Source organism: Macadamia integrifolia, chromosome 6 (assembly GCF_013358625.1).
Source record: "Macadamia integrifolia cultivar HAES 741 chromosome 6, SCU_Mint_v3, whole genome shotgun sequence".
Taxonomy (NCBI): domain Eukaryota; kingdom Viridiplantae; phylum Streptophyta; class Magnoliopsida; order Proteales; family Proteaceae; genus Macadamia; species Macadamia integrifolia.
The window spans coordinates 4,873,413-4,886,730 of NC_056562.1; the positions used below are offsets into that span (position 1 = coordinate 4,873,413).

The 13,318-nt window shown below is 37.3% G+C and overlaps 2 protein-coding genes across 4 annotated transcripts in view; both read right to left on the reverse strand.

Moving 5' to 3' along the window:
- Window positions 1-403, reverse strand: part of LOC122080999 (purine permease 3-like) — a 3,173-nt gene extending 2,770 nt beyond the window's left edge. Inside the window, exon 1 of one of the 2 annotated variants that reach the window (XM_042647927.1) lies at window positions 129-403. The gene's annotated coding sequence lies outside the window, so the exon portion shown is untranslated. Of the gene's footprint in view, window positions 1-31 lie in introns of both variants that reach the window. The other variant, XM_042647926.1, reaches the window with a different exon arrangement.
- A 1,304-nt stretch (window positions 404-1,707) lies between these two features.
- LOC122082533 (putative RNA methyltransferase At5g10620) overlaps window positions 1,708-13,318 on the reverse strand; it is a 17,159-nt gene continuing 5,548 nt past the window's right edge. Inside the window, exons 4-8 of one of the 2 annotated variants that reach the window (XR_006141338.1) lie at window positions 11,529-11,595; window positions 8,210-8,287; window positions 7,882-7,937; window positions 4,499-4,644; window positions 1,708-1,901 (exon numbers count right to left, since the gene is read on the reverse strand). Coding sequence is in view for 1 of the 2 variants with exons in the window: in XM_042650163.1 (XP_042506097.1) it covers window positions 1,862-1,901; window positions 4,499-4,644; window positions 8,210-8,287; window positions 11,529-11,595 (331 nt within the window). In the remaining variant the exon portion in view is untranslated. The remainder of the gene's footprint in view (window positions 1,902-4,498; window positions 4,645-7,881; window positions 7,938-8,209; window positions 8,288-11,528; window positions 11,596-13,318) is intronic. The other variant, XM_042650163.1, reaches the window with a different exon arrangement.

Sequence of the window (13,318 nt, forward strand, 5' to 3'; positions counted from 1 at the left end):
TAAATAAATAAATAAAATGAGGAAATCCCACCTTTTCATTACCATGCTTCAACAGCTCAGGTCCTACTGATTCTTCACAAAATCTGGGTACCCAGTAGAAAAAACAGAAGAAAATGAGGAAAACCCACCTTTTCATTAACTTGTTTCACAGCTCAGGTCCTACTGAATCTTCACAAAATCTGGGTACCCACTCTCTCTCTGTGTTTTCTATTACTCCTCACAAAGTCTATTTATATCATTGCTCTGCTAACTTCTACCTCCCTTTCTTCATGGATTTTATTCTTACACATCCCAATGACCCAATCCCACCCAATTGCTAACTGTATGCAGCCGCCTTCTTTTAAAGACTACACTTTTCTGTATCCACTCAAATCTTTCTTTTCTCCTACTAAACAAAATTTTCTATTGAAAAATCTAGTCTCTTTCCACCAAGGGTCTGGATCGGACAGATTTATACTTTTTGATTATCATTATTTTTTAACTCTTGAATTATACCAGTGGATTGGTATCTGATCAAGACTTGGATCGGTTTCAACCAATACTGACTCAATCCAGGTGATTTTGTCAGATTTGAAACCATGGCTGCTTTCCACCTCTCTTTTTCTGATCGTTATCTTGTATCTTTCCTGCGCCCTTAGGAAAGTCCTTTCTTAGTCTTTTTTTGGAATTTTCATTCCAAACTTTGGTTTCTTCCTGCACTTTGATAAGACGTGTCTTCTTAGCCTTATTTATTATAATATGGAAAGTTACAAGATTAAACAAAATCAGATTTTCTTTATAAAATTATTCATTCATTCACTATTTCAGTCAACAAAAATATAATTGGATTTGAGTTTACAAAATAGAAAACAATGATTCTATCTCATTTTGAATCATTTTATCCTTATTTGGTTGTTGGGGTTTCACGTAAATTACAGAAATAATAATCTCATATTGAAAGTGAAAAATGAATAGTGCAATATGAAGATTTATAGGCATTTAAACATTCATTCTTTAATAGAAGCTTTTGAAGATGAGTTCTACCCAAATTACTTGCAATTACCCTGATAACTACCTTGCCGTGCTCCTCACGGTTTTGATTCTTGAGATTACTTTCCCAAAATTGGTGAAGAATGCATGACCCCTAGACACAATCCTCATGTTTTCGACCAAGTTGATCTTCTTGCTATTCTTTGTTTTTTTTTTCCCCCATAAAAGAGATATTTATTAATGGTGCAAAGGTTTGGTATGTAACCCAACTAGGAAAGCTTACCTACGTGGCCAAATATCTACTTCTTCTTTTTCCGCACAACTATAATAATGGGAAAATTATGTGATTACCCACTTTTGGGTTTCCCTTTACAAAATTACCCACAAAAAGTTTTGGTTAACAAAAATACCCAAAATTAGGTTTGAGTTTACAAAACTACCCACTCAAAGTTTCGGTTAACAAAAATACCCAAAATAGTGATTCTTCATCTTCCACATATAATCATGTATTTTTTTATAACTGAAACTTTGAGTGAGTAGTTTTGTAAACCCTAACTCAATTTTGAGTACTTTTGTTAACTTAAACTTTAAGTGGGTAATTTTGTAAAGGAAAACCTAATTTTTGGTGTTTTCGTTAACTGAAACTTTTGGTGGGTAATTTTGTAAACGGAAACCTAGAAGTGGGTATTCATGTAATTTTCCCTATAATAATTCCAAACATCCAGTTAAATGCCGAAGTAAAAATAAAATTGATTTTGACATAAGAAACAAATATTGTGAAAGAAGAATTCAAAATTCAACAATTAGTATCAATTTACAAGGAAATACATGAGAAGGATCCTCTCCAAAATACTAATTTACATGTCTTGGCTGCAAGAATAAAATGACACCTCTAGTGATGGTAGTTCTGTCCTTTAAGAATGGTCCATGCCCTGAAAGATCAAACCAAGACCCAGCTATCATTAGTTCACTTATTAACAAAGAACAATGTCAAGAAAATTCTACAATTACTCAAGGGCACCATGGAAGCAAACAAGTCACCTCATGTAGAATGGAACCACAAATTGAAGGTTTTGTTTGGTATGAATTCTTAGAATAGATTCTAGGTTTTTAATATATTCTGACAAATGAAAACAGAAAAGAATCGGGTTTTGAAATGTGTTCTAGACTTAGAATCTAATACGAGAATGCATACCAAACACAACTGAAGTTTACGTCATTCCGATGCATCGATGTACCAACTAAATCTTATAAAATCCTAAGCTGGCCTCGAAGTTTGTTCAAGTAATGCACTTTTAGCTTATCATAAGTTGCTAAAATCTGAACCTAGGAATTGAAAAAACATGACCAATAAATAATCTCAGGGAACCTGGACCAGTAAGAACTGGATTTACTTGGCAACCAAAAATTCATAGTTAAATGCTAATTCGACTAGGAGTTTGTGTAATCCCACCTTGTAAATTAATTTTGGCTCTTGGTATTAAAAGCCATTGAACGTATGTCATTTATAGAAGCGTATGCCATTCAGCATCATCACAACCAACAAGACCAACATTTCCATGAGATTAGTAAATGTGACCTTTTCTGGAGCACCCTTAAGATATCGTAAATTGCGACACGCTGCCTCCCACTGAGCCTGCTTAAGCATTTCCATTGGCTTATAACACCCAATACAAAAGATATGTCTGGTCTAGTCATAGTGAGTGTACTGAACCAAACTTTGATACTAATGCTTGTCCACATATTCTTTACCACCATAGGTGTCGCAAATTTCTGATGAGGATCCATAAGGGTATCAAAAATAAACAAGCTTAGAGGCTAACATACCAATCTCGGATAGAACATCAAAAAAAAAAAAAAAAAAAAAAAAATACTTCCTTTGAGAAAAACTAATACCCTTTTTACTCCGAACAACCTCAATACCCAGAAAATACTTCAAAGCACCTAGATCCTTCATCTGAAAGTGTTGGTGCAAGTAAACTTTGACATTTTCAATTCCAGACAAATCAATATCAAAAATGATAATTTTTTGTAATCAGTTCGGAGATGAATTTATTAATTTTTTGGAACCATTAATTTTTTTCTATCAGAAATATCATTAACTTTTTAGCAAAAAATTAATAATATTTCTTTCTTCAAGCTACAAAGTCCATGTTCTAGTATAGAAGAAGTAGATTAAACTACACTCAGAATGCCATACTATCACTTGTAAAGAAATCAGGGAAGCCCTCTTTCTGGCGTAAGGTCTTGGAGAAGATCAGTTTATGTCTCCGTGAGGCAGACCTCGGTAATTGGCAAAACGTACTCAAAATTAAGCCTGTTGATTAAATCGAAAGTCTAGATGTGACTCTAACACGGTGAGAAAGAAACTGAAATTGATCCTAGTTACACTACTAGAGTTCTGTCAAGGTGACCAGTCCTTAATTGCACTCGACGCCAACAGTGCAGATAGATCTGCAGTCCTCCCATGATCATTATTTTATTTGATAAGCCTCAGAAGCCTTTTGAAATTTTTGATCATTTATCCTTCCAAGTAAAAATTCTACCTAGTTGTTTTAAGTAAACAGATTTTTCTGACACCATAATCATGTGATCATATGAGAGAGAGAGAGAGAGAGAGAGAGAGAGAGAAACTATTATAAGTTTTCATTAGGTAAGATTTAAATATTTAATCCAGCAATCTTCCCTTTATATGCTTTGATTTTCAATTCAAGAGCCATCAATTGGGTTTGTTACAGAGGGTAAGAGAACCAAGAAAGATCATGTACTCCAACTCTAAAGAATAGTTGCCTAGGTGTCCAGGCACCTTCTTAGGTCCAAGGCGATGGAACACCTTGTTTGATGCAAGAAAGGCAACTGCCTTGGAAGCCTAGATGTCGCCTTGACCATTGCCAAAAATCTCACCCAGGTCATTGATTTAGTCACCTAGGTGCATGGCCATATTACATCAATGTGTGAGCAGGAGTGGAGTACAACAAAGCCACAGGCTGTCAGACTTAATTCACTCAAAAACACCCCCAAAAATAAGTTATTAGGACTCAGGGATCTAGAGATTCAATTAATATTTCTAAATATATTATTAACTTCTCATATTATAATAACTTTTCAAGTGGTGTTGACACAGTTTCAGTTGGTTCACCAATAGGTTTTGTAAACTAGCAAGCAATAAACTCCATTGGCCTAGTCTAGAGTATCTATATCTCTTTAGAATGAAACAGTACAGTAACCCAGCTGGTTGGGAAGTGCATGCATCAACCATACACAAAAACTGGACTAGATCACACTGATGCCTGCCCCAAACCCTCCAAAAAAGTTGGGCGATCCAACCCTTACAGGACTCAGAAGAAATTTATCAGTTAAACCTTTTTTTTTTTTTTGTGTGCACTTGCAATCTACCTGGTATATTACACAGGTTTTTCAGAGTTATGCAAATTTCTTAGCGACATAAAAGGATACAGAAGTCCAGATTTCAAAATCCAAAACCACATGGTATAGGATTGAAAGCCAAATTGAAATTAAAATTACTTACCTGTAAAGTTGTTCCAGTAGCACTATCAATGCAATTTGATGATTTAAAACCAAAGAAGACAACCTGATTGTTACATTTGCACGATCACGTAATTGTGGTCCATGACCATAAGGTCCACCAATGCAAAACAATAACCTTGAAGAACCCTACAAAGAATACAAATGATTACAAAGCCATCAACGAATGAATCCCAAAGTTTAAACAATCATAAGTGAAGCTACGGGCCAAACCATTCGATCAGACAGTGTACAGTAATCAAACTACTATGGAAAGGAATATTCATTAATAAATGGTATATCAAGAAACGAGGATGAAAATACCCCTACAAAGAATTTCTCACAAAAGAAAGGTTGCCCAACTGGTTTGTCTTTTGCCATCCCTTCAAAGGAATTGGCAGGGGAGACTAAATGGCTATGATCATCAATGACTGTAGGCGATCTCCAAGATAAGAACCAGGAGACCCTAGAATGCAAAGGCAAAAGAACTCTGTATTAAAAGGTGAAGTTCCACAAACTGTTCAGCTAGAGTAAAGATTTGAACCCTATCCATTTCTCCCCCCACCCCCACCACCCCAGCCAGCAACCAGGAAAAAAAATAATCCCTAGTCATGACAAGTAAAACATAACAGACCTTAATATCCATGGATCACAACATATGGGGTGACAAGATATGTGATATGCAGTTTAGTTATCAAGCACAAATGAGCAGATCAGGTTCACCAAGGTATAATGCGGAAGTAACCATTTTCTTCTACCTAATTTCGATCATCAACTATGCTTCAAGTTTAATTCTTCATGCTCAAATAAATTCTTTAAGGCTATTATAGATCACTTTAGGAGGTAACAGACCAGGAGAAAAGGTTAGTACAAAAATTGACCCGTTCCCTAGTTAGCACGTTGCTCCTCGGGGCAAGGAGCAAATCTGGACCATCAAAGCACATGGAATGCAATTGAAGGAAACTGGAGAAGAACACCATGCCCATTTGCAGTTTCTATGTTGAATTTCACGGTTCTCTTTTTTATCACGGGGAGCTATATTCAGTATGTATCTGGCTCATTGCAGCAATAGAACACGAGAAAAATTTACACGTGTCACATTGTAAGAATCTAGCACTTATTTGAACTTAGCACAAGGATCATCCCTTTGGTATTATTTCTCTTCTACAAAAAAGTTAAACATAGTTGGATTCATGGTTCGAAATCTTGTCGAAATTTCGGAATTTCAAGGTTTTTTTTTTTTTTTTGTCGAAACGAAATAAGGCACGAATCAATATGTGTACCATATTTAGGTCGAAATTTCAGTATCTCGCCGAAACGATACATTCCATGCCTTATAAATACAAAATTTCGTTGAGACAGAGTAGAAATTTCGGTATCTCGACTCTGTCTCGCCTGGCTCGGTGGTTTCGGTTCCATTTGCATATTTTGAAGGAAAAATACTCCAACAAGCCTCTAATTAGCCACATCATCACACATTTTGACTTCCATTGAACTCCGACAAGAATATCTACACATTCAAAGCTTAGGAAAGGTTGAACACATTATTTATTTCTTTTACAATCATATTATATCTTGTTCTAGCAATGAAGCAAGTAAATTCTCCAGAACATTTCGACAGTACTGCCAAACAAAGGTGCAATTCTAAAACAATGTCATGTTCTAATATTTTTACATTTTTATGTTCTAAGCATGTTTATTAAACTTAAAATAAGCTACCCACCAAGTTTCAGGTCAAAATATGGCTGTTTGACCACCAAAACAGTCAACCGAAAAAAAAAAAATACACCAACTTGGCCAAGATCTCGCCGAGTTGATGTTTTTGAACCCACCAAAACACTGAAACGAAACGAAATTTTGAACCTTGGTTGGATTATATTGGATTTAATCTCATATCTCTCGGAGAAATACCAATCTAGCAAATACTATGTTTATAATATGGATGATGATCATTACCAATTGCAACTATGAAACATAGTTTACTCAGAAAAATAATGAATTACCAAACATGCCAACACACCTACGTCACTATAGGACAAGCATCTTCTAAATTTTATGACCTTACACACCTTACTCACATGTGTACCCTAGCAGGAAACTCATATACTAAAAGGGAAAAAAAAATGAGAACAAGAGAGAAAGAGAGCACATAATATATGTAGTGGCAAGAAAGGCAAAACAGGAAGATGAAGGAATCTTCAAAGTAAAAGTTTTTAAAATAACTCGAACTAAAATAAAATATATGGAATCTAACTTTGAAAAAATAGGAGTGAAAATGTAGAAACGCAACCCTAAAAAGATGTAGAAGATAATGGAAAAACAAAAACAAGCAATGCACACAGATTTATGAGGTTCGGCAAGATTGCCTACGTCCTTGGTGAAATGAGATCTTGCTTCACTATCAATAGAGAATAGGGTTACAACGCTCGTCCTCACACCTCTCAGTATTGCTTGCATTACAGAGAAAGAAACCCTCGCTACAAATATAAAACGAAAAACCCTAATCCCGAAAGTACACAATTGCCCTCAAATAAAAAATTTGAGCGGGGGGTGCCCCGCTATGCAGGGGGCCTCCTTCCCCCTTACAACCCCCACGGCCCACTAACCGGCTAACGGGACCACTGTCCTGCCTGTCGAAGCGTTGCACCAGTACTCCCTGGATTAAACTGTGACGGAATGCAAGACATCGTACACCAACAGAAAATGGTGTGTTTAGGATGGATGATAGGTAGATACCCCAGAGTGAGAGTTTTCAGTATGTACATTGTAAATAATGAGGAAATAAGGAAAGATGCCGCTCATAGAATTAAAGCAGGGCAGATGAAATGGTGAAGTGCTTTTGGAGTTTTAGGGCTTGACTCTAGTATGACCTCAAATAGAGTTGTTTCAAGTGCAAAGGTTCATGTAGCCGACCCTATTTAGGTGGGATGTTTCTGAGATGTGGTTGTGTTCCTTTCTTCTTACTTTTATTATTGTTATTTTTTTTTTTTACCCTATCACGGATCCATGTAGCCGACCCCATGTAGTTGGGAAAAAGCTGAGTAGTTGTTGTTTTTAAGGAAAACTTTATATGAAAATGGACTGGTATTAGATCAGCAATGTTGTAAGAGCTGAGCATTGGGCGACAGAAACAGCCATTAATAAAACTAGAGTAGCTGAAAACTAGAATAGCTGAGATGACAGTGTTCAGGGGGGATGAGTGGCAAAACCAGAAGAGAGAGAATAAGAAGTGAACACATTAGAGGTGATTTAGGAGTGGCCTCAATAGTTAATGGAGAATCATTTGAGTTGGTTAGGACATGTACAACGAAGGTCATTGAATACACCCATAAGGAGAAAGTCTGCATGCTATAAAAGCTAAATAACAATTGATCAACTGAAGTTTACCTGAAAAGAAGTGGTGACAAAAAATATGGTTGCCCTTGGTTTAACAATAAATATAGCTGGGAACAAGGTTAAATGACAAAACAAGAGTCATGTAGCTGATCCATTTAGTTGGGAAAATAACTAGTTGACTTAAGCTGAGGACGAGGGAACACAACAATAGTCACAACAAAGTCATTGCCAATAGGAAGAGTGTTACTATGTAATAGATACATAAACATGTCTGCATGACAAGTTTTAGGGTTGCCATGTTGGACAATGATATGTCCACATCCTTATCACAAAGCAACATAATTTTGGAAACTTGTGGAAATTGAATTCAAGTTCATACTGTTTTCCCTGCATCTCCCACCAATTCTGCCATTTGCTCAGATCCTATGTTTGAACCATGCTCATCCAACATCACAACCTGAAAGCAAATAATAACAAAAACATAGAGGACGGCCAAGCTGTCAGTGAATTAACATCATACCGAAGCCAAGAATTACAAGACTTTGAATAAAAAGGATGATCAAAATGCATATGCAGAACAGCAGAAGTGAGTTATGAAGCTGATTTTTTGTGCTACAGAATCCAAAATCATATAATAAGACCATAACAGATACATGTACAAGCTGGCCCATATAAGATAACAATAAATGCTTCTGCAACAAATTTAATTGGAAGAGAGAGAGAGAAACCTCTACATGTGTTCCTTATTTATGTTAAAAAGGGGTTACTGTTTGAAGGGATGGGCTCTATCAAGGACTTTCTTAAGTATTCTCTTCTCAGTTTCTGTGTCTAGTGTCTGCTGTCAAGGGGCTGATGCCATGTATTGTGTTTCCTATTTTTCTTGCACTTTCTCTTCTAACATTATTATTCCCATTTGGTGTACTCTTCTTTTCTCCAAAGAAAGTTATTACGAGGGAAAAAAGAAGAACTCCGGAGCCTAAGAAAAAAGATCTATCAGTTAAAAAAAGCCAAGAGGAGCTATGTGAACTATAATCGGATTGATGCAGGCGGCCCAATTCAACTGGGCTGAATTATGCTTTATTTCGAGACCATGCTGAATCATATGGGCCTTGGGCCAAGTATTTTTGAGTCATAACGTAATTTGCAAATTTTATAAGCCTAAATATATGGGGTATCAGCCACACACAAGATTGGTTCTTAGTTAGAGACTCAAGAGTCTAAGCTGGCTTTCTGTTTCTCTATTTAGTCAGTCTCTTAGAGAAGCAAATTAGTTTCTATTTGTTTGTGTTTCTAAGGAGACTAGAGGACCTAGTTGTCAAGGCAACAAGGTGACCCAAGGCAGTGGGGCCTGGGCGCTTAGGCGACAAGGCTCCTGCCTACGCGTTGCCTAGGCGCCCTAGGCATAAATGCTCTGTTAGTCACATCTAGTTAGTTATGTACATACATCGGATTACCAGTTTCTCTGTAGCCTCTTTACTATCACTTACAAGGTCATGTGTGTTGGCACCACAGGCAAGAGAGGACACCCAACACAATCTCCACTCAAAAGTTATATTCTCATGATTTGGGCTTACATGCACCCTGTGTTGCAAATACTCACCACCGCACCACCACCCCCAGAATCCTTACCTTGCTCTTCCTTCACTCTCTGTTCCGAATCTGTCAGCATCAGCTTCTCCTCCATTATCCCACCACCCACAGTAGGATTTAGATTCTCCATGGACCCAATCCCAGAACTACCACCACACCACCGTTCAGATTCTCCGTGGATCCAATTCCAGGACTACCACCATCATCGGATAAGGATCTAGATCCAGTGGTCGTGCTTCTCCCTCGAATCATCAAATGGAACATTCAGACTCCAGCCAAACCCAAGGTGGCTGCAGCAGCGAAGCCCGCCAAGGGCAGCCACAAGGACTAAAGCAACGAAGATCAAGAAAGGACTAAAGATGAAGAGAAGCGGAGAGCTTATAAGAAGTATCATTGCCAATACAACATGCACAGAAGCAGACCTCCCATTGTTACACCTGTGACTGTGAGCATTGCATAAAGGGCCATCAGTGGGTTACTGACAGAGAGGGGAGGAGAGAGAAGATCATAAAGTCTAATGCAGTCTCAGGCCTCCAAATCACATACTAACAAAATGAACTGTTGCATATATGTCAGTTAGTACTCTTACAATAAACCCACTTCCCCAAGAACAGTTGTCTTGATCATGTCGTTGAATTTTCTGTGTACAACACCAAGCTATGACTTGTACTTCTTGATATGATTTAAGTTGTGGCTGTCCAAACCTATAAGGATTTCTTTAATGTGTAAGCGCCTGCAACCATGGAACTAATTCTTGGACCTCTCGGCCGAAATTTTGGTAGTTTTGGTGGTTTCGATGGACCCCGAAACAAAACTTGATTTGAGGCCAATTTCAGAAATTTCGGGGAAAAAAAAAATACCTGGTTTCAGCCCAAACTTCTAGCAATAACCCCCCCCCCAAAAAAAAAAACCTGGTTTTGGTGGTTTTGGCCCTGTCTGAAATCCGAGATTTAGTTCCTTGCTTGTCACACGACTTGCCATTGTTAGATAAGATCACTTAAATCATTGTCAAGGCTGCCTAGGCAACAACATGACTTGCCATCGTTCGATAGTGTCACATAAATCATCGTTTTCAAGGTGTGGCCTTGGTCGCCTTTTGGTGTCACCTCGATTCCAGGCATCCCTCCAATGCCTTGGGTTGCCTAGATGCTGTGACAACTATGACTTCAATGCTCAAACACTCCAAGATGTCCATAAAGTTAAAATTAAGGATTGGATGATGTACCATATGGATAGACATTAACTGAATTAAGTTCAAAAAATTAACAAAAGTTGAAGAACTTAGCTTGTCAGAAAAAAAGAGTGCCAAGAAAAGATAGAATCAACAATAAATTAAGATTATATGCTAATGACTATGAAAAAGAGGGTCACTGATAGACATTCCAAGATGTCCATGAAGGAAAGTTACGTATTGGATGTTGTATCATTGCATAGACATCAACTGCAATAAGTTTCTGAAAAGAAAAAAAGGTCTAACCAACTAAGCTTATCAGATAGGAACAAAGTACCAAGAAAAGATAGAATCAACAATAAATTACGGTCTACGCTAATGACTATGGAAAGGGGATGCCCGATAGCATTGTAATTCGCAATTGGCTAGTGGCTCGGGCCTTCTCTCACAAGACCCATAGAAGGTCTGGGTATTTATATTTACCTATTGTCTGGCATTCGGAGAATCCTGATCCATCACTGAACAATGCCAACCTTCAAGATTGCCTGGACCAAAAATCAGAACTACTATACAATCCTAAACCAAGTGCTCTTTAGTTTCTTATGTAGTCTTACTATTGTCCCAAGTCTCCCAACTCCCAAGACATGCAGTGTAAATATAAAATTGCAATCACAAAATAAGATAAGACTGATTTTTTTACTCAGGCAATTTCTGGGATCCAACCAATGGTGGGTCCGCATTTCCATTCACATGAAATTCATGTCACAGAAGGAGTGCCCCAGACCATTCTACATCAGAGAAATGAAGGTTTGGCCTTCTATCCCGCGATCTTCTTTGTTGGAGAAATTGGAATTCCCCCGAGCACACAGATAAGTCATGAAATTAACATTAAGAAAGCATCAATAAGAAAATCTACAAAGTGGATTTACGATTATACCCAATCTTCAGACCTTATGTGCTGCATGACAGCCATGTCTTCCCTTTCAACCTGAGCATTCACATCACTGCATGAAGTATAAGCACATTAAGAGAGAAAATATATTATAATATCACAACGAACAAGAGAATTCCAGTGAAACTCTACAATGTTTATTTTGTGTTTCTAAGCAAACAAATTATCCTGTCATTAATTCCTTGTCAAGGAAAAATAGCAACTCTCATATACAAACTAGCATCTAAAAAGATAAACAGGGACCAGGCTATCCCATGAGGTAACAAAAAGTAGGTAAAACAGAGTCCAGACGTATTAATGAAGTACCGTATTATGGTGGTGAGAATGTTCTCTTTCTTTAAATTTGAAATGTAGGACAAAGGCATCACTCCTAGTTCAAAGTATCTTGGTGACAACTGACAATAGATGGTGGAACAGAACCATATAGGATTCAGAGAGAGAGAGAGAAGAAGAAAAGAAAAAAATAGAATTTCAATACTATGACCTTGATCTTACTATCAGTCCAGTTGGTCAATTTCAACTTTCAACTCTAAGGATTTAAGAGACTTCCAGAGCTGATTTTATTACAGCTGAGCTTTTCTCTGTTGAGTTCAAAATTTCAGGGTAAAAAATAGCATTATCAGTCAATGTTCACATAAGTATTAGGGTTTTCAGAATTTCAAGGATCAGAATAAGTAATGTAGGAATAGATTTGAAAACCAGTCCCGAAACTGCAGGATATTATAAACCAAAGAACAACCAAATAACCACCCAATAATAGACAGCAACAACAGTCCAGAATAATCAGTCAACAGTCCTTAAACAAACCAGAATTATCAGATCCACAATCAGGAATTTCAGGAAGCAGAGTTTGCATCAACAATTAGAAGCTCCAGCAATAAAATTAGAGTAGTTGAATAAGTAGGATCAGAATCAAAACATAGCAGAACCAGATAACCAAATCAGAACTCGATTCTGGGACAGCAGGTTCTGAGAACAGGCAATCGATCCTAACAAGTTCAGAATCTTCAATAGCAGATGTTTAGGTGACAAATAAACAAATCGGAATACTGAATAGCAGGTCCATTTCCTCAGAAAAACATAGGCAGCAACCAACAGTAGCAGATAACACAAATCAGGCAATAATTTCTGGGCAGAAATCACCATCGACCAGCACTGAAGAAAACTCAGAAACTGACAAACCCATGGTCTGATCAGTACCAAACTTGGATCGAGTTCCCTTCTTAATGGTCCTAACAATCGACCAAAATCTCAAAGCAATCGGGTGGCTGGTTCTCCAAAAACAGCTAGGCCGATAGGAAGGAAAACAGAGAAAACCAACCCAGAAATTTCTGCAGAAAAATTCAGATTACTTGCCTGTACTGCTGGAGAAGAGAATCCAATAAGAGAACCAGAAAAAAAAAAAGACCCACCCGGACTTCTCGCCGCAGAGTGTCGATCGGATCACACACCAATCCCTAACCCTTGATCAAACACAAAGGTTTAGCCATGGAGAAAAAACCAGCGGCAGCAGCATGAAGCTTCACTTTTTTTTAATTGTAAAAATCGTGGCTCATTAAAAGAGCCATAGCTTTATTTATAATAGTGATAGGGGTTACATGAAATAGAAACTAACTTTAGTTTCCAAACACTGAAATAGGAAACTAAAAATTAGAAACTCAACTAGTTACTAAATCTGAAAATAGAAACTTACAAAATAGAAAGTCTTATGACTGAAAATTAGAAACTAATTTAAGACTGAAAATTAGAATCTAATTTAAGACTTCAAAATAGAA